Source organism: Bubalus kerabau, chromosome 1 (genome assembly GCF_029407905.1).
Source record: "Bubalus kerabau isolate K-KA32 ecotype Philippines breed swamp buffalo chromosome 1, PCC_UOA_SB_1v2, whole genome shotgun sequence".
In the NCBI taxonomy this organism is placed as follows: Eukaryota; Metazoa; Chordata; class Mammalia; order Artiodactyla; family Bovidae; genus Bubalus; species Bubalus kerabau.
The window spans coordinates 219,455,757-219,477,860 of record NC_073624.1 but is presented as its reverse complement, the minus strand read 5'-3'; the positions used below and the strand labels follow the sequence as shown (position 1 = coordinate 219,477,860).

Sequence of the window (22,104 nt, the reverse complement as noted above, 5' to 3'; positions counted from 1 at the left end):
CCCTCCATGGAAATCCTGAATCTGACAGGGCTTCTCTCAAGGGCCATTCATTCATTAAAAATCTTTGAGTCAGCCCAAAGCTCCAAAGAAATAAAATGTGGTGGTTACCCCTCAGTCAACCACATTGGCCACATTTGCAAATATGTATCCTAAACTGACTAAAGTCTCTGTGTGGATCACAACCAACTGTGGAAAATTCTTAAAGAGAGGGGAGTACCAGACCACCTTACCTGTCTCCTGAGAAACCTGTGTGCTAGTCAAGAAGCAACATTAATAGAGCCAGACAGGGAAAGACTGTTTTGAAAGGAAAGGAGAACAAGGTTGTATATTGTCAACCTGCTTATTTAACTTATATGCAGAGAACATCATGCAAAATGCTGGGCTGGATGAAATCACAAGCTGGAATCAACACTGCTGCGAGAAATAATAAAAAAGAAAAAACAAAACCAAGAAGATTGCTGGGAGAAATATCAATAACCTCAGATATGCATGTAATACCACTCTAATGGCAGAAAGTGCAGAGGAACTAAAGAGCCTCTTGATGAAGGAGAAAGAGTGAAAAAGCTGGCTTGAAACTCAACATTAATAAAAACTAAGATCAGGGACTTCCTTGTGGTCCAGTGGCTGGGACCTCATGCTCTCAACGGAGAGGGCCGAAGTTTGATCCCTAGTCAGGCAACTAGATTCCAAATGCCCCAACTAAGACACCTTGCAGTCACAATAAATTAAAAACAAAAACCAAACTAACATCATGGCATCCAGGTCCCATCATTTCATGGCAGATAGAAGGGGAAAATGTGGAAGCAGTGACAGATATTTTCTTGGGCTCAAAAATCACTGTAGAAGGTGATTGTAGCCATGAAATTTAGAAAGATGCTTGCTCTTTGGAAGGGAAGCTATTACAAACCTAGACATCATATTAAAAAGCAGAGACATCACTTTGCTGACAAAGGTCCATATAGTCAAACTATAATTTTTCCAGTAGTCACATATGGACATGAGAATTGGACCATAAAGGCTAAGTGCTGAAGAATTGATACTTTAAAACTGTGGTGCTGGAGAAGACTCTTGAGAGTCCCTTGGACTGCAAGATCAAGGCAGTCAATCCTAAGCAAAATCAACCCTGAATTTTAATTGGAAGGACTGATGCTGAGGCTGAAGCTCCAATACTTTGGCCACCTAATGGGAAGAGCTGACTCAGGAATATAACCCAACGCTGGGAATGAAAGAAGGCAAAAGGGGGTTGCAGCAGATGAGATGGGTAGACAGCATCATTGTTCATTAATCTGAGCAAACTTCAGGAGGTAGCGGAGGGCAGGGGAGCCTCGTGTGCTGCAGCCCATGGAGCAGCAGAGTTGAACATGACTTAGTGACTCAACAATCCTAAAGCAGGGAAAAAGAGCTTGGCTTTCTTGGCTGCTGAACAAACAGCTCTGGGGAGGAAGACAGTGTTTAACTGGTTTATGGAGTATGATTAATTCAAGGAACCTGGAAGGTAATTTATCAACTCGAGGCTAGAAGAGGCATGAGCAAATACGAGTATAAAACCAAAACAGTTTATAATCTGTAGATGCTGTCTGGATAGTGGTGATGATGGTCTGATAGGAAAAGTGTAGCAAGGAAGGAAGGCAGGCTATTAAGTTTGCCACTGTAAGACACTGCAATGGAATCATAAGAGGTCCAGAATTTTAAAACGCTACAGAAATTCATGTATTGTTCAGGCAACAATTCTAACTTGAGATGGCAGGTGAAATAGGATGCAGGAATCAGGAGAGGATGGTTATGAAGGCACAGGATGGCTATGAACAGGCTCTCACTGTTTTCATCAAATGTAAAAATGTGTGAATCTTCTGTCTCAAACACTCCATGTAAAGATGAAATTGGAAAGATGTAAAGATATGGATGTTTATAGTTGTCAAAATGGAAAAGTCAAAATTTCCTATCAATAGGGAATTGGTTAAATGAATTATGGTTAACAGAGTAAGATGTTATTTAAAAATGGCTAGGATAGTATATTCTATGTATGAAAACAAAAATTGGCCTGACTTATAAGGGCCAAATTTGTAAAGTTTTAAGTATAAATAGGCAAAGGTTTTTTTTTTTTTTAAAAGGGTGATATGCACCTACAGATGTGCAGAATATAAGGGCAGAGGAAATTCCTCTTTTGCAGCATCAAGCCCTACCTTGCTAGTTTTGCACAGCTTAGCTACTTACGATGAAATGGATCAGAAATACAACTTGTGCTTCTAAACAGAATTAGCCACAATTAGGTAAATGAGTTAGGTTTTCACTAGTTTTTATCGTCTACTAATGGTCCGTCTAGTCAAGGCTTTGATTTTTCCAGTGGTCATGTGTGGATGTGAGAATTGGACTGTGAAGAAAGCTGAACGATGAAGAATTGATGCTTTTGAACTGTGATGTTGGAGAAGACTCTTGAGAGTCCCTTGGACTGCAAGGAGATCCAACCAGTCCATTCTAAAGATCAGTCCTGGGTATTCATTGGAAGGACTGATGTTGAAGCTGAAACTCCAGTAGTTTGGTCACCTTATGCGAAGAATTGACTCACTGGAAAAGACTCTGATGCTGGGAGGGATTGGGGGCAGGAGGAGAAGGGGATGACAGAGGATGAGATAACTGGATGGCATCACTGACTCGATGGACGTGAGTCTGAGTGAACTCCGGGAGTTGGTGATGGACAGGGAGGCCTGGTGTGCTGCGATTCATGGGGTCGCAGAGTCAGACATGACTGAGTGACTGAACTGAGTGACCATTTAAACTCCAATTCCTTTCCACAGGTTTTTATCCCAGAGCAGATTAAGTGCACACACAGAGCATAAACTGGTGTCTTCCAAATACAAGTGGAGGGGGGAGGCATACATATAAAGAACAGACTTGGCAGTTGCCAAGAAGTAGCTGATGAAAGTGATTTAACAAACCTGGCAAAACTGAGCAAATAGGAATTGGTCCTACTTTTGACAGGTGCAATGACTGAAATTGGAGTATTCTGTCCTTGTCAAAGGTAGGACATTCCTGCTGCTCTTGGTATATTCCATTTGAATCAGGTAATTAAACCTGTATACAAATGGTGCAATATATATAACAAGATGGTGCAAAGATCATTAAACCTGTATTTAATGGCTCCAATTTTCACTGTAAGTTTGTTATTGGTGTGAACACCGTTTTTTCTCTGCTGCTGCTAAGTTGCTTCAGTCATGCCTGACTCTGTGCGACCCCATAGACGGAAGCCCACCAGATTACCACGTCCCTGGGATTCTCCAGGCAAGAACACTGGAGTGGGTTGCCATTTCCTTCTCCAATGCAGGAAAGTGAAAAGTGAAAGGGAAGTCGCTCAGTCATGTCCGACTCTTCGCGACCCCATGGACTGCAGCCTACCAGGCTCCTCCATCCATGGGATTTTCCAGGCAAGAGTACTGGAGTGGGGTGCCACTGCCTTCTCCAGTTTTTTCTCTACTACACATAAAAGACTGCCCCCTCCCTTAATTTTCATGTTCCCTATTGTACATTTGACTTTACAGAATTCTTTAAATGTATGGAAATTATAAATCTAAGGCCAGGGCTAAAGATAAAGGCTTTAATAAATGTCAATACAGCCTTTAAAAAATTAATCATATATTATCCAACAGTTCTCACGTGGAATTTTCAAGCTATTATCTCCTGGTATCTTCACATTTTTTCCGAATAACAAGTACCTTAATTGAGCTCTAGCTTCTATCAACTATAGTTAATAATTCAGCAAATTATATCTGGAGTGAACAGTCTCTACTTCCATTTTTCCATTCACTTAAAACTTCAGTAAATTAGCTGCTCATGTTATTAATGTCCCAAGCAAAAGATAAAGGGTTCACTAGGGAAAGCAGTATTGAGGGCTCTTGGGTGTCTCCCACTTATAACTTTAAAAAATGCTTCATGAGGGATCCCAAATATTCTTTTCCAACATTTCCCTTACCTTTAGTAACAGCAGCAAAACCTTTAAGCAACAGTATCTAAATCAGGCATCTAACCACAAGTACCTAGTAGTATACTTCAGCTATAAGTAAATCAATCATTCTCTAAAATGTGGCCTCTATTCTTGACATCACCATCACCTGGGTTATTTATGGAAAAATGCAAATTACTAAAATCAACCATACACCCAGTAAATCAGAAATTCTAGGAACAGGGCCCAGTAATGTTTAAAATGAAGCTTCCAGGTAATTCTGATACATGCTAACATTTGAGAACCACTAGTGGAGAAGGCCGGAGAAGGCGATGGCACCCCACTCCAGTACTCGTGCCTGGAAAATCCCATGGATGGAAGAGCCTGGTAGGCTGCAGTCCATGGGGTCGCGAAGAGTCGGACTCGACTGAGCGACTTCACTTTCACTTTTCACTTTCATACATTGGAGAAGGAAATGGAAACCCACTCCAGTGTTCTTGCCTAGAGAATCCCAGGGAAGGGGAAGCCTGGTGGGCTGCCGTCTATGGGGTCGCAGAGTCAGACATGACTGAAGCAACTTAGCAGCAGCAGTGGAGAAGGGAATGGCACCCCACTCCAATACTCTTGCCTGGAAAATCCCATGGACAGAGGAGCCTGGTAGGCTGCAATCCACGGGATCACTAAGAGTTGGACATAACCAGGAGACTTCACTTTCACTTTTATGCACTGAAGGAAATGGCAACCCACTCCATTGTTCTTGCCTGGAGAATCCCAGGGACGGGGGAGCCTGGTGGGCTGCCGTCTATGGGGTCGCATAGAGTTGGACACGACTGAAGCAACTTAGCAGCAGCAGCAGTCTTAAAAGAATTCACAGAGGCATTTTGTTTGTATACCATGTCTCAAACCTGACATGCAAAGGACATGCATCAGATTGAAAGGCACTTTAACTCCAGCTTAACCAACAGCTCAGCTCAGGGTCCTGGTTGGAGAATACCTCAAATGCATTACCACCCAACAGTTGATCTTGGGTGGATATAAACAATATCCAAGGCCATATTCTATGGAAGCCACCAATACAGAGGAGTACAGAGCTGCTCACCCCTAGCCTTAGCTTGTATTATCCTAACCAAACTGTGTATACCAATTTTGTCTGATTTAAAAATATGCAGCATTCCTACAGATTTCCACTACATACAAGCCTCTTTCGTCACAATTTTTACTCATGTCATTTTCCAGTTCAAAGCCACTAAAAGTATACTGTGAACCAAGTCAGGCAAAAAAAAAGTGTATTCTTCCACTTTTATAACCTAACGCTGCCATACTATTTAATCGTGTGTATGTCCTTTTCACCCTAAAGTGAGAGTCACTCAGTCATGTCCAACTCAGTCCATGTTGTGACCCCATGGACTATACATCCATGGAATTCTCCAGGCCAGAATACTGCAGTGGGTAGAGCTGTTCCCTTCTCCAGGGGATCTTCCCTACCCAGGGATTGAACTCAGGTCTTCCACATTGCAGGCCGATTTTTCACCAGCTGAGCCACCAGGGAAGCCCAAGAATACTGGAGTGGGTAGCCTATCTCTTCTCCAGTGGATCTGACTCAGGAATCGAATCGCACTGCAGGTGTATTCTTTACCAGCTGAGCTACCACGGAAGCCCTTTTACCCTAAGAAAAAGGGGTAAAAGAATTCAGAGGCTGGAAATAAGCTTTAAAAGTTCCTTATAATCTATACCATATAAAAATCTCTAGAAGTACTTATTCAGTACTCAATAGCCAGAAATCCACATTTCTCATTTACAACTCTAAATAAAATTATTGGGTTGCTAAGATCTTATGGAAAAACCTGAATGAACTTTTTGGTCAACCAAGAGTTTTTAAGATACACACTACTACAGCTAGCCAACTTAAGCCTTACCAGAGTAATTCTCATAGGCCATATTTATTAGCAGTGATAAAATTGTAAAACAAACATCAAGTTTCCTTCACTCAGGATTAACGTCTATATTAAACTAATAACTAAAATGGGGGTGGGAAAATTTTCTACTTGACAGTTGGTTAAGTGAAAAACATTCCTATTAAATAAAGGTTTGTCATAATCTGGGAAATAGCTGTTACAGGTTTATTCATCATTAGCAATTTATGAGAATTTATACTTTCCAAACCCTAGCAAATAAAGATATTAAACATTCTTTTCTACACCTTGGTATATCTAACAAAGTAGGACCTATGAAAAAAAGTTGACAGAAAACAAGGGATGCCATTGTACACAAAATGCTTTGTATATAGCTACTGTTAGTTAACAGTTGGAATTAAAAGCTGGTAATTAGTAAAGGCCAAAATTAAACTGAGGTAAACTGGCAAGGATTTTTTTGTGCATGTTACATTAAAGTGTCATTTTCCCCTCAGTGGTAGATCATAAAATTTCTTCCATTTGATACATCCTTTAATAGATCTAAGTGATTCAAAGAGAATCCCTTAAATTCTTTTTTACATTAAAAATTTGCTTGACAATAATCTCTTAAACCAATTATCCCAACATATTTTGAAAGGCTGATACAACTAATTCTTGTTATTCCATGTTATTTCCAAGTTTATTGTTAACACTTAGACATATCTAAACATGAGCTTTTGTTGTTTGTCACCCTTAGCATTTTGAACTCCGAAGGTCTGAAAAAACTATGAATAGTCCAATTTTTAGTTATGTAACAGGAACAAGAAATCCACCAGCACCAAAAGCTTTACAACTCAGATTTTTAGTAGCAGTTTTTAGAACACTCTAGATTAAAAATGGAATAATTTGTTAAAGCATGCAAGAAAGTGTAACAGTAAATAAAAACCACAACTGTGACAAATATATTGGTTAACACCTCAAACATGTATAACCAATGAACATGGCCTAGGTTTTTGTTTTTTATTGGTACTCACTTAAGAAACTTGAATCCACAGATATAAGCAGTATATAACCAGAAAGTTACAAGTAAACACAGATTATACATGCAAATTTCTGTTCACAAAGGTCACATATGCAAGTATATGAATTAGAAGCGTGCGTCTAAGATTATGGCCAAACTTTTTTTAAAATGCAGAAATGTAAAATTACATCTTGAAAATACAAAGAGATGGTCTACACACTTCAAAAATCAAATGTTGCTTATACCAGATGATGTATGACAGCTACAGGATTCAAGTGACAAGCAATAAGATCTCAAGAAATTAATACTGGTCAAAGAGAAGGGGAATATTTTTACATTTCACTGAAAATACATTGACTTCTAGAATACGAAATCTAGCAGGAACTTAGGGGAAAAAATTACAAAATCTAAAGCCAATTACTTAATATTTCTTATTACCTAAACAACAACATGACATTGAAAGAAAACTGCACCTGCATTTTAATTACCAATCTCACATTAGTGAAGTTCTCTATAAATGAAACAAAACCAAAAATGCTTCAAACTCCAAATGAAAAGCAAGGCTCAGATTAAAATGTGGAATGTTTCAGATGAAAGTAATAAAAATACAATTGGTTTTGTTCTTTATTGAATGGAATCAAAAGTTTTGACATATCTCTGAAGCTTGGAACTACTAAATTTCATTTCTCTGAATGCTTCTACATATCTTTCTTAGTGGTGCAAGTGTCTTTAGCATACGAAGTCAGTCTCTACAAAGTATTTCTGTCTGTTACTATTTTGATAAAACAAAAACAATTCTTCATTAACTTAACCGTATATGTATTTTTGCGCTAACACTTAACACATGAACAGACATCTATTATCTATTATTTTCCACTAAAACAAAAGAGTACAATAGTTTTCTTCTAACTATCAGTATTGTATTTAAAAAAGGTTAACATTTAAAAACAAAGAACCATTATTTTCTTTGAAATCATTAAGCTTCTTGCACATCTCAAACTTCCTTCTTCTGCCTGCGTTCCTCTGCCAATTTATTCAGAAATTTCTGAAAAGAAAAGAAAAATTACAAGGATTAAGTCACCTTAGTGAAACATAACAAATGGATTAACTACAAAATAAAATATTCTATTGAAGTTTAGGGACCTGAGTCTAATTTAACTATAACCTTGTCAATATTTGTAAGATCCAGTTATTCTTATCAAGCAGGTATAAAACTAAACTGGACACCACAGTAAGGCATGGGAAAATAAACAGTAAAATATGAAAAAGTTACTTCAATGTGCAATTAAGACTAACTTACAGAGATGAGAAAACAAAGACCAAAATACGCACATAGAATATAACTGCTGCTACCCCAAGAACTTAAGATTAGTTAAATGACATGTATTTATTCAATGCCCCTTCTTCTAAGACAAAAGGACATTATTAAATTTCTGCTACCACTGAAAATAACCAATGTCCTTAATATTCTAGCAGCTTTATATTATAAATCAGTATTATCTTTTTTAACTCCTACTTTCAAGTTTTCCCTCATCTATTTCAATACTTGGTCCTTAAGCCACTAACTAAAACACCAAACTTCGAAATATCCAAACAGAAATTTGTTATTCTTTATTATGTTGTGCTTTATTAATTTTTCCTTTTACCTGTATATCCTTTTGGTCATAAAACTTCACTGAAGTGTCATTATTAATAAAATAATAATTTAAAGTCAATGTAAAAATCATTAAGTATAAAGGGATATGGCACTTTATAAAGTTGAAAAAGGCTTTATAGTATTTCACTTGACTTTCAAGCCTCCGGTATCTTCCAAATTAGAGAAATTACAGTCTAATAATCATTTGAGAATACTCAAATAACTCTTAATTATACAACAGAATTTGTAACGTTTAAATCTATAAATTTAGAAATTACTGAATTATCATTTAGTTAATAGTGTATTCTAGAAAGAGGTTTAGCAGATGCTTCCAGAGTTCATCAAACTGCTCAAGGCCCATCAATAAAGAATGTTATCAGGATAAAGCGTGCTGGGTCCACAGATGGTACTGGTCCATAAACTTACGTGACTTGTTAGTTTTCACAAAAGAACTCTCCTCTTTTAGATTCAGCCTTACCTTTAATTTCTGATAATGAGGAAGGCTGCTGCAATGAGTATTCTTTGCAACTTCTTCATTTGTATAAAAGAGTGAACACAGCTTACAGTAAAACCCTGTTTTAGGTATCACATAGTCTATACCTAGAACACAAACATACATTCTTACAAATTCAGTAAACTGAAGATTTTAATAGTGTTCTCAAATCTTTTTTTTTCCTGTCAATATAATTTGAATGAGTTAACAGTTGTGACATGTCCAATATAGCCTACGCTAAAACAAAGCAAAAACCATGACATCGTTAATAGCTTGTATTTTAATTGATGTTTAAGGGCCCACACCTAATTGTTCTCTTAAAAATGTTGAAATAGAACGGTGAACAAAACAAAAAGCAATGTGAAATTCTCAGAAAATTTTATGAGGAGAAAAAAGAACATATTATGGAATGGTAACAAAAAGAGGAAAAAAGAATGCTTCAAGTAAGATTTACAAATTGTTCTGCATAGAACTTCATGCTATTAAGTTTATGTAAGACCAATTTAAAAAAATCTTATTTTAAGAGTTTGGGGAGGGTGAGGGGTAACAACAAAGCCTTAAATCTCACCAACAGGAACATTGGGTTGATATGGTCCAATTCTATACTCATCTGGGATTGTATAGTCCTCCTTGTTTTCATCACTTTGGCCATCTGCATTTTCACTTGTATCTTTGTTGGGATCATCAGCATTCTCAGCAGATTCAGCACCTGGCTCTGTATTTTCCTCATTTTTAATTCCATTTTCCAACGCTGCTTCATTTTCTTGGTCAAGTTCCTCGATCTTGTCCACCTTAATTTCAACCAAACCATCATCATTTTTGTCACCAGATTTAAATGCCATGCCCGATTTACGAAGTTTCTGAAGTTCCGAATCTTCCTCATCACCAACCTCATCTAGAGTGACAAAACCTTCCATATTCCCTGGGAAACGACGCTGTTAAGAAAGACAAATTTACTCTGCAACAATTATCCTGCAGTATCCCTTCCATTTGCTTTACTTGAAGGGAAAGGGATAGCGTCTTTGCCTTCATTTCCTCACAAAAAAAAAAAGAAGGGACTTTTCTTTCTCTCCCCCCAAATTTACTAGTCTAAAAAAAAAACCCTTAGCTCGTTTTAAAACTAAGTAATCCAAGGCTTCCCTTATACAAAGAGCAGAAAATAAACATGAGGACATTCATACTCTATACTTTGAGACTTATTATGCTGCAAGATAATCAGAGCTGCTTTCATGAAGTATCGATAAGTTGAATGATGTCCTTCAAAGAAGGTATCTTATGGTGCAACTCTTTTTGTTTACAGGGCAGTGTCTAAAATACCACTGTGGTTTAAAAATCAAGCTCTGGAACATAACTGCTTAGGTTTAATTTTTGGCTCTGCCATTTATAAAAGCAGTATGACCACAATCTACTGAATTTTAACATGACTCAATTTCCTCATTCATGAAATATGGATAATAAGCATCTGTGGCGTAAGGTTATTTTAAGAATCAGTTAATTAGCACACACAAAGAGATTAGGAAAATTGATGGCACATAATGCTAAATAATCATCAGCTCTTAAGAGCACAAACGTAGTACTACATAACTATATTTCAGCCAGAAAAAGAACTTCAAGGCTAACTTATTTGACCAAGCCATCAAAATCTGGAGGTCTATAAATAGTAAGTTTTCTGGTAGTTGAGTATATCTTAGAAGGAATGAATGAAAGAGGATTATAATAATCTCATTTCAAGACTCATTTATCTTATGGAGTTTTAAAGGCATTGTAATGCTCTAATCTTTAATGGAGATAGTCAAGTACAGCATGGGTCTTCTGATTTACTATTTTTCTACCATGTATATATTTTTATATTGCAATTTGCCTTAATTTAATATGTGATATGTGTTCTAAGAAAAAATGTTTTAAAACCTATTGAAATATCTAATCAAGTTTACATTTCTATAGTAGGAAAATTCTTCAAGTTCTACCATTTCTGACACAACGTTTTAAGTGTCCTGGGTCAGTTACCCCTGGGTCAGGTCAGTTAACTTACTGTAAAATCCATACCCCATATTTAAAAAAACAAGCTGGACTATACATAAAGGCTGCCTACTACTATTTACACACTACCACTACCAAACAGAATCATATACAGCTTTAAGTCTTTCTCCTTTGTTACTAAAAAGTTCTCTTTGTGAATTGACATTTTTCTATTGCAGTTTAGACCTATTCAATCTATGTATTGCAGAGTTTAGATGTCAATTTTTTTAGTGATTCCTATCTATTTCTTCCTAATATAAGTGACTAATTCTATTAAATATGACCCTAAGATAAATAATTTGAAACACTGATCTAGTTTTCTACTGAAACAAGTCAACATAAAACCTTCTTTTACCTTTTTAAGCTTTTTCTTTGCAGCTCCAGAAGCACCGGCATTTGCATCTTTTTTCACAGCTTTGTCTGAAGGTTCTTTTTTCCCATCAGATGCCACATCCCCTAAATTAGCAAGATCTGTTTCATCTCCCACTGAACTGCCACTTTCTAGCAGTGCTGCTGCTTCTTCTTCATCTACAAGTAGCTCATCTTCAGATTCAAGAAGCATGTTAGGCTCTTGTTCTGCCTGGTCTTCCTTTGTATCTTTTTCACCATCTTCACCTGACTTCTCTTCTTGTTCTTTACCTTCAGCAGTACTTTCAGTCTTCTGAGAACCATCAGTTTTGGATTTCTTATCACTTGGAGATTCTTTGCCATCTGGAGAGTAAGATCTTTTCCTGAAACCAAAACAAACACCTGAATTAATTCTACCAAGTTGGAAAACGAAGGTTTAACATACTAGTGTATACAGACACACACACACAAAATGAAATTACCGGGATTTATCTTTTTTGAGTAAGTCAATGCCTCTGTTGGGAATCTAAAAGACAAAATTCCGCCAGTTACATAAATGTATTAGATTTCATACAGTATTTAATTATCCAATTAACTAATAAACGATGACCATCCTTTATATATCAACTAACCTTATTTAAACCATACCTAAGAATGTAAGCTGCCTTAACGTTATTAATTTATTACAACCAACATTTGAAGAGCAGTGAATAATTTTGTTAAAGCTTTTCAAATAGAACCTTAAGTAAAACAGATAAAAACAAAGATGCTTTATATAGACATCAGTTTAAAAACTTCTGTATTAATGAAGACAAGAAAAAGAGAAAAGATTACTCTCTTTTAATAACTAAATCCTATGTATATATTAATTATTTACATATTTCTGGTCATGATGCTGCGCTCTGGCTTTCTCCAGTTGCAGTGAGCGGGGCTACTCTTCGTTGAAGTGCTTGAACCTCTCACTGTTACAGAGCATGGCTAGAGTGCAGCTCAGTAGTTGTGCACAGAAGGGATCTTCCCAGATCAAGGATTGAACCTGAGTTCCCCACACCACCAGGGAAGTTCCTAAATCCTACATTCTTAGCATGTAAAAATTTATAAAAATGTCATGGCTTGAAAAGCATGAAAATAAGCTTTATAAAGAACCTGAATCAAACACTACATACCCTGAGTACCAATTTTTTGTATTTTTCCGACAGGTCAACTTTTACACATCTCCCTTGAAACCAAAGGGCCTTTTTCAAACAGTGGTCAACCATTGCCATTGCATCTTCTCTGGTCTCCATCTCAATAAAGGCCTGGGGCAAGAAAAACAAACAAAAAAAAGAACAAAAAATTAATTATAAAGTAAAACTTTAGAAGTATACAAACTCTTGAAACTATAAAAAGGTTAACAAAGAAAAGATGCTCTACTTACAATTTTAAAAATGAAATATAAGTATGAAATAACTCAATCCATTAATTAAACTCACATAATTTTAAGTCTAACATCCAGTGTTTATAAAGGTCTTAGAATGCTGCTGCTAAGTCGCTTCAGTCGTGTCCACTTCTATGCAACCCCATAGACGGCAGCCCACCAGGCTCCCCCATCCCTGGGATTCTCCAGGCAAGAACACTGGAGTGGGCTGCCATTTCCTTCTCCAATGCATGAAAGTGAAAAGTGAAAGTGAAGTCACTCAGTCGTATCCGACTCTAGCGACCCCAGGGACTGCAGCCCACCAGGCTCCTCTGTCCATGGGATTTTCCAGGCAAAAGTACTGGAGTGGGGTGCCACTGCCTTCTCCGCTTAGAATGCTAGTATGATTGTATATGAGTATTATTTTTTGAAGAGCATTTGGCACCGTCAAAGAAAAGAAAGCAAGTATCAGGATCCACAACTTCAATTCTGAAATTGTATCCTTCAATTCTATGCATAAATTCACACGCCACAAAATCCACAGCAGCATTAATGGCACAGCAAAAGAACTAGCATCTCTGCGGCTGCTGCTAAGTCGCTTCAGTCGTTGTCCGACTCTGTGCAATCCCATAGACAGCAGCCCACCAGGCTTCCCCGTCCCTGGGATTCTCCAGGCAAGAACAATGGAGTGGGTTGTCATTTCCTTCTCCAATGCATGAAAATGAAAAATGAAAGTGAAGTCGCTCAGTCGTGTCCGACTCTTAGCCACCCCATGGACTGCAGCCTACCAGGCTCCTCCATCCACGGGATTTTCTAGGCCAGAGTACTGGAGTGGGGTGCCATTGCCTTCTCTGAGCATCTCTAATATCCATTAATTAAAGAAATTAAATTCAGCACAGTTTACTCAATGGAATCATGTGTAAAGTGGAAAGTAACACTTTAATATAATCCCATTTGAAGTAAAGGGGGAAAGTATACTTATATACACAAAGGAAGATCTTTGGAGGCAAACTCTGGAAATAATATTAGCCATACTAGAGAAAAAGATCTTTACTTTCCACTTTATTTACTCAATGTTCAATAATTTGGCCGCCAGATTACTCCCCCACCCCTTCACTAAAAATGAGGATGTTAAAATAACTTAAAAAAAAACTTTGAGAAATAATCTTTTTCAAAACTTCTGTATGTATATTACCTGACTTTTCATCCTCATCAGTATGTAATTCTTTATTTTCCCATAAGGCTCAGCAAGCTTGAGGACAGCACTGTCAGAATAGCCAGAATGAGGTAAGTTGCTGAGATGTATCACTCGTCCAAGCTCTTGTTTTTGATCAAACTTCTGGTCTGGCTTCCCCTCAGGTTTCTTTAATACACAGGAGGGAAAAAAACAAAAAACAGAGGAAATCAAATTAGTAAGTATGCCATAAATATTAGTCAAGATTATTCTAGATATTAGCAACAATTTTAAACAGCTGTTAACTTAGTAAATATTAAAATGATACACTAAATAACTGGTGATACAAATCTGGAAAAATAGAGATTATTTACCTTTATTCTCTTATACTTCTGGGATAAATGAACTCTCACTGGCTTGCCAAATACTAATGCTGGGGTGGTTGTGTAATAATCCACTGCAGCCTGAGCATCTTCTGTGGTTGCCATTTCAATAAATGCCTAAAATTGAAAAAATATATATTTACATTTCAAAAAAACAACCTAATTCCACACTGTCCAAAGTCTTTCCAAAAATATTTAATCATTATATAGAAAGCATTTTCAAGAACCTAAGAGAAAAAAAAAATCTCTAATTTCCTGTTTTATTAAAGATCATCTCAGACGTTATTACTTTCATGACACTAACACTATCATTTATTATGTACTGAATTTGAAACAATAATTTGGCACCATTTGGGTAAAAGTTTGAAATGTTTTACCAAATAATTATGTTTATATAGTCCTTACTATGCTGCTAAGTCACTTCAGTCGTGTCAGACTCTGTGCGACCCCATAGACGGCAGCCCACCAGGCTCCCCTGTCCCTGGGATTCTCCAGGCAAGAATACTGGAGTGGGTTGCCATTTCCTTCTCCAAAGCATGAAAGTGAAAAGTGAAAGGGAAGTCGCTCAGTCGTGTCCAACTCTTTGCGACCCCATGGACTGCAGGCCACCAGGCTCCTCCATCCATGGGATTTTCCAGGCAAGAGTACTGGAGTGGGGTGCCATTGCCTTCTTCCAGTCCTTTCTATAGTAATAGTATAATAGAGACAATGTAACTGCTTAAGAATCACAATTTATAAAGTTACTAACAATCTATTGGTACTAGAATTTATCACTGATTGGTTCAACTATTGGCCCTTTCCGTCATTACATTCCACATTGATGATTTAAGCTAACATTCTTTTTTCTAATACAAAATAATATATTCTCTTTAGGATATACTTTAGTGATGAATAAATACTACACACTTAACTCATACCTCATTAATTTTATTTAGAATAAGATGATTTGAAATAACTCCAAATGGTTCCACCAGTTGTAATAGTTGATATCTCAAGTTTTTCCCTCGCTGGAAATCCATGATGTGAACAACTCGGCTAGTTTCCTATTCGTTAGAAAAAACCAAGTTAGTAAATAAATTTCTTTAGAAGCAATATGAAACAGTAAATTATTAAATCTTTTATAATCTATAGTCAGTCAGAACAAATTAAGTATTTAAATATGTCCCTGGGACAAGCTTCATAGCTTCAGAAAACAGTGTCTGCACTGATATTTAAATCAACTACTGTTATATAATTAGATGGCAAACTTAACTTTGAATCAAGGTGAAATCTCTATAGACTGTGGACATATGAAAACAAAGTTTTAACTCTTATCAAAGTCACGTATAAAAGCCTGTTGGTTTTCAAACTAAAACAATCTTTCTGTAATAAGGACTACAACACAGATTCAATTGGCAATGATTCAAGTCAAATCACACTTCCCCAAAGAGCATACAGCCAATACAGTAAAAGCAACAGCTTTATTACTGACCACTCTGCCTTTCTGCATGTGTCTTGGTCCTTGCAGGTTTCCATTTCCAGCACCTTTATGGGGAAAAAGTATATTTTCAGTCTTAGGTATACTTGCCCTACCAGGCTATTTTAATTGAAAAACAGACATCTCTCCAACAGCAAAAGAACATCACAAATGAGTATCATGTATTCTCATGAAATGTCATCTTTGAGTTACATTTCAATGACACTTCTTTTGCCTAAAATCACTGCATTTAATCTTTATGATAAAAACTCTTAGGGAAAGGTAACATGAATTTTATAATCACCCAGATTTCCTCTTGGTCCAACTGCTGGTCCCCCAAGATGAAATGATGGGGGTGGAGGTCCCAGAATTCCTGGTGCTGGGTTTGTAGACTGCTGCAACATGAATGGATCACCCCTGGGAATGTGAAAATAAAATAGAAAGTATGATAAAGAGGTCCATCAAAAATAACTAAAATTTACTGCTAAAACACTCCTTGTATGACAATGATTCCAATATTTGGGGGCATTTAATGCATGATGTAACTAGGGGAAAATCTATAATAAAAAAATAAAAATTACCACATAAAATAGTTTCTAAAAATTCTTTCACCCATGGTGACTTTTAACAAACTCATATTAAATAAAGAAATTAAGAAAATACTGTTTATGAAATGTGAAAAATTTAACCTGAATTCCTTACATTGATCTCCTTTACAAACAACAGCTTAAAAAATTTAACTTACATTGTGTGTCCTGTATCAGTGTCAGGATTCCATTCTGGGTAGCTTTAAAAAGACCAGAAAATTAACTTTAAAATAAAACTGCTCTTTTCACAAAGTAGCCTTGTTTGGCCTTTAAAATAGATTTATTAGTAAAATTATACGGCAGTATAAGTGTTAGAAATATTGCTGTTTAAAACATGTCATATAGATACTTCCAAAGGAAAATTTCAAATTAATCAAAATAAAGAATTAACTTGCTCTGTACTGCTTAAAATGTTAATGTATATTGCAATTAAAACAGTCCCTTATCTGTTTTTTTCTTTGTGGGGGGGTGGTGGTGGTCAGGAAGGGTCACACAACTTGTGGGATCTTAGTTCCCTGACCAGAGATTGAATCCTGCCTGGCCCATGGCACTGAAAAAGTGCATGGAGTCCTAGCCACTGAGCCTCCAGGAATTCCCTGTATTTGTTAATTCACAAAGAGAAGAAGTGCTATATGAGGGACTGGAAATGTGGGTTATATAGGGAAACAAAGATTGTATGTGAAAATGGCCACCTCAGTGAACAATGGGCTTCATGTTGTTTAGGTAGGGAGATTCTTTACAAATTCTATCCTAGTAGCTTAAACTCCATCACAAGTGTCTCAAAAGCAAAAAATATATCCTGAAGGGTTTTGCTTTAAAACTTGTTACTTCTAGTTTAACTACCCCCTTTTCTTCAAGGAAAATATTTTCTTTATTCTCAGAGCACATATTATTGTTATTGAAAATGCTCTTATGAATCTATTCTATGCATCAATGGCTATCTTTAGGTCTGTTAAAAATTCTTTCCATTTTAAATAACAAAGTACTGCTATCACTCCATCTTAATATTCCATATATAATTCCAGACCTAAACATTGTTTGTAACTGGTATTGCCTGGACAGTGTCAACTATTCAGTAATAACAATGTGGATATTACAAGTAAACGATGAATTCCCCGAAACCAATCAATGGCTGTTTCTGACAGTTAACTGATGCTTTAAAGGTATTTCAGACTCCTACATTTCAAGAAGAAGCTGGCATCGACGACTGTGACTTGCTCCATTGATATGTTGACTCCACTCCTGTAGCAAAGTAAATTAGCAGAATTAACAAAACCAAAACTAAGATTTCTTTTCAACCATTCAAACTCTAGGATGTTAATCTATATGTCTATATGCAATTATCATAAACTGAACACCTGACCATTCACTAATCACACTTATTTAAAACCATTTCTCTGAATCCTTGTAGCTTCATCCTGCCCTCAAATACGCCATGCACATTCTTGGAAAAACTGGTAACTTGGTTAATAAACTAAGAGACCTGACAGGGAAAAGATAGAGTTAATAAAGATGAAGAGTAGTAACTGACTTTGAGATCAGTAGGCATATTAATTTCTGCTGTAGACAAAACTGAAGTTTTATTCACATATTATTAGAATTGCTTTCACAGAACTCTGATAAAATAAATATCCATGCTTATATCATTTTTTAAGAAAACATATACTGTAAGTATGAATAATTAGTTAAAAATAGTATCTTTAATTTCATCCAGCCTTTGAGGTATGTTGCAAGTGTACTATAGCCACAGAAAGCTAAGTTAATTCAACAGGAGTGACTTTTCTAGGAAACACTCCCCAATTTATCAAAAACCTAAGCTTCCATTATACTTCCCAAAATTAGAGAAGTAAATTTCAGGAAGGTCCATTTCTAAATTTTAGGAAGGAAAACATTTCTTCAATATTTGCTTTATGATTAGTTTAAATTTTGAAGGGATTACTTTTTCCTTTACTTTATTCAAATAAACTATCCTTTCTTTAAAAATCCACATGTAAATGATTAGCATTTTAGGCAATATAAAAAGAAGAGTTAGGAAAAGTAGGCTTTGCTGCCAGACTGCTTAGGTTCAATTCCCAAGGTACCACTTACTAGATGTGAATCCTTGGTATAAGTTATTTAAAAAACACTGTGGTTCAATATCTTTCTAGGGTTTTTTGGAAAGTAAATTAATAATAAAGGTAACCTGTTTATTAGAACACTGCCAGGCACATATGAAGTGCTAATAAAAAACTTTTTAGTTAAAAAGGAAGAAAAGCAACTATTATTACACTGCTTATAAAGCTATCTTGTTTTACAATCCCCACTTTACAGGTTATTATTGTTTCACAAATCCTTACAGAATAAGGCAACTTTTCCAAGACTCATATTACCTGAAACATTAGAAAGTCCTTAAAAGGGAGTCTCACTTAGAGCTGAACCAAATTACGAGAGATACCATTCTAAAGTTTTAAAAAGTTAATTTATAAATGGAATCTAGTTTTTAAAAACGTACAGCCTGAGTGTTTACACACATTTCTTTGCCCTACTAAAATTAACTAAAATTCTGTGACTGAAGTAAAATGGAACATTTCAACAGAATGGTACTTAGGAACTTGGGGAGCTATCTTTCAAAGTTAGATTGTCTTTATGGCTAACAGTTAAGGAACTGGAAGAGATCTGTCCAGCTGGCTCTATAACCAAATGTTTGGGGTATAAAAACTTTATATTTGCAAAGCAACAGACCACTCTGACTTGTTGGAAGCCACTTTAAAAATGGCTGTAATCAAGAGGCACCCTAGGCAAAGTTGACAAAATTCAGAAGCGGGATTAAACAAATATGTTAACCAAGAATTTTCTTAATGGAAACTATTCAGATTTAAAATATCCTTGAGAAACAGTGTGTTCAGAGAGGAGTAAAAGTTACCCTATTAGGCATGCTTCTAATTAATAGGAGATGGTAAAGCTATCTAGTAGACCAGAAGTTATTTATATCCAATCGCCCATGATCTTCAAGGGTTCAAACTTTTCAAAGTGTGGCTGGTCTTACAAAGTACTAGAAGGAAAATCAAGATCAAAGAATCAGTTATATCTCCCAAACCACCCATTACTAATCTGCTCTACCATAATGGGTTTTTTAAAAAAATCTGTATCCTTGGATTCTACATTGAGGCAACACTCAGATTAATAAAGAATAAGGATTCACTTTTTGAATTCAGAAGTTCTGCAGGAAAAACTACATTCACCTTAATGTCATTGAGATACCTAAATTATATAAAGAAAGGATAATTTGGAGAAGCACATGTGGAATGGCAAAGTTAAGAATAACTTAAGGGCTTCTAGAAAACTAAAAAGAAAAACATGAACTCAAGTGACAAGACAGCGGAAGGGCTGTAGTGGCCAGTTTTCTTTAAGTGAAAGGAATTTTGAGGCAAGTTTGAGGCTGTGCAGAAAAGCAACTTGATGTTCTAAAATGACCTAGAAAGAAATAAAAGCAACATCATCACTGAAAGTTACTTAAAATATCAAAATGACAGATGTTTTTCCCCTAAAAGACTATTCATACTAAGAAGAAGTTTTGATCATGTAAGTTATTTAATGTTACCGCTAAGTGAAAAGAACAGATTTTCCAAGTTATGCAGCAATACCAGAGAGCAGGATTAAATGTTTTAAAAATTTTCATTATCTACTTTCATAAGAATTTTCTCTAAACTCAGTGATTCTATATCAGCTATAAATTTAAAAGATCCCTACCAAAAGTGAGCATTTATTTTTTCAATAATGAAGACACCTAGAAAACATTAGCTATGTTAAGGAAACTATATTGAGAGAATCCAGGTGTTAAAACTTCTTAAAATCGGTACAATTTACAAATACTACAAATTTTGAAAATCACAGGGCCTCTAAAGTAACTTTCTAAATTTGCTAGAGTACATGCAGTTTTGCAGATTAAAAGTATCTCTTTACTAGGTAAGGTGCCTTACTCTTGAATCCAAAGTTTCAAATATTCAAAAATGTTCTTTGGCCAATTTAGATCCATTTACTATCATTATTTATTAACTGTTCAGGGAACTAGAAGGTAGTAACATCTGGACAGAAAAGAATGATATACAAAAATAGGAACTTTTTCTGATTCAAGTTCTTCTTGATTTCCTTTTGTGTTCCTTTACTGAATTCTTTTCCTATATGTTAAGTGGCAACATTAAGTTATTGCTCAAAGTCAGGATAAGGAGACTTCCAACAGCAGCTTTTAATTTATGATGACTCCAGTAGCAAAGATTAAGTCCCTTACAATCATTTTCATTTGAGACACTGTAACTAGTTATCTTCCTTGGAATTTATAGAGACCCTATCTGAGAATATTTCTCATACTGTCATTTCTGCAAGCAGACAGAAAATATTTGGAGTCACCAGAGTTTAATGGATCTTTTTTTTTTTTTTTTTTATGGATCTTTTCATTAAATCAATTCATAGCAGATCTAAACCTTGAAGTTGAATACTGAACAAAAACTAAATTCCATGATATACTAAGTGTATCCAACAAATTTGAAAAATAGAAAATACCAAAATACCTACTAAATACAATTCCCTAACTTTTATGAGTTTGTGATTCCATGTCTTACATTAAAATTAATCTATGAATGTAAATTTACCATTTGAAGTTATTTTGACATGGATTGAAGAATAAAATATTCCTTGTGTACTTAAACTACTACTTCAGAAGACTTTTTTTTCTTTTTTTTTTTTTCAGAAGACTTTTGTATTATAGATTTATATACATGTATTTTTAGCTAGAAATCACTCTTAAAAAGATATTTTTCAAAATACTCTAAATTCAAACAATGTAAGAAGTCTCTTAATTATCTGAGACAAAAACACTGAGATCTAAACAGAGAAAAGGGATTGATTGGTAAGACTTTTAAAAAGATTAAAAACAAAATCTCTTAATGACTTACATGATTTAGTTTACTCAAAAATCAACTCACTTAAAAATGCTTTTAAAGGGATAGATATGAAGAGAAAATGACCCTTCCAGATGTTACTGTGAAGAAAAAACCCTGTAACAGCAACCATCAAACCAGTATCATGGCAATAACATGTTCCAATTAAGTACAGCACATCAGGAAAAATGGATGGTCAGATTACAGATCAAGCTAGTGGACTGCTATAATGCTGACTTTAAGTCAACTGCACTGTATTTTGTTTTGGGAAAAAAACAGTGCGAATGATTAGCATTGAAAACGTTGAAAGAGAAAGGACAATATATTTAAAAGGGCATTTTGAAAAAGTTCCCATTTTGCCAGATGTGATAATTAAAGCAAAGGAGAATCAGATTTTTTTTTCTTCAAATGAGTATACCAGAAGTCTAAGTCAGAAAAAGAATATGCTTATGAGGAACACAGAGCAGGATACTGCAGTAGGTGATTTTCCCAAGTCTCTAAAGGGATAGATGCAATATGGGATAATAAAAAGTGAGTTTTGAATATGTTTAAGAAAGTTGTGGAAAAGGAGAAAAAAAAAAGATGAAAAATTTCAGTTACAGCATGAGAGTTTGTGTTAAAGGGAAATTAAAAAAGAAGAATAAACTAATCTAAAATATGAAATATACTGAAACAAACACCAGGGCTCTACATTAACTCTTTCCCTGTAGCCACAGATAAGGAAAAAAAGAGTATTGTTCAAGAATGTATCATTACTACATACGAATCAGTAATTAAGACAGATGGAGAGCTGATTATCTAGCATCCTGAATGGCAGAGCACATTGACTGCAAAAAAACAGAAAAA

At 35.6% G+C, this 22,104-nt stretch overlaps 1 protein-coding gene across 6 annotated transcripts in view; it reads right to left on the bottom strand.

Moving 5' to 3' along the window:
* Positions 1-6,024: 6,024 nt before the first annotated feature.
* Positions 6,025-22,104, bottom strand: part of MATR3 (matrin 3) — a 39,786-nt gene continuing 23,706 nt past the window's right edge. For 3 of the 6 annotated variants that reach the window (XM_055555068.1, XM_055555114.1, XM_055555076.1), the window contains 13 exons: positions 17,523-17,584; positions 16,501-16,542; positions 16,060-16,172; positions 15,771-15,823; positions 15,217-15,342; positions 14,291-14,416; positions 13,938-14,105; positions 12,513-12,644; positions 11,829-11,872; positions 11,354-11,729; positions 9,548-9,914; positions 8,965-9,086; positions 6,025-7,895 (listed from right to left, as the gene is read on the bottom strand). In XM_055555068.1, coding sequence (XP_055411043.1) covers positions 7,845-7,895; positions 8,965-9,086; positions 9,548-9,914; positions 11,354-11,729; positions 11,829-11,872; positions 12,513-12,644; positions 13,938-14,105; positions 14,291-14,416; positions 15,217-15,342; positions 15,771-15,823; positions 16,060-16,172; positions 16,501-16,542; positions 17,523-17,584 — 1,782 coding nt within the window. In that variant the 3' untranslated portion in view covers positions 6,025-7,844. The remainder of the gene's footprint in view (positions 7,896-8,964; positions 9,087-9,547; positions 9,915-11,353; positions 11,730-11,828; positions 11,873-12,512; positions 12,645-13,937; positions 14,106-14,290; positions 14,417-15,216; positions 15,343-15,770; positions 15,824-16,059; positions 16,173-16,500; positions 16,543-17,522; positions 17,585-22,104) is intronic. The other 3 variants (XM_055555094.1, XM_055555103.1, XM_055555087.1) reach the window with 3 other exon arrangements.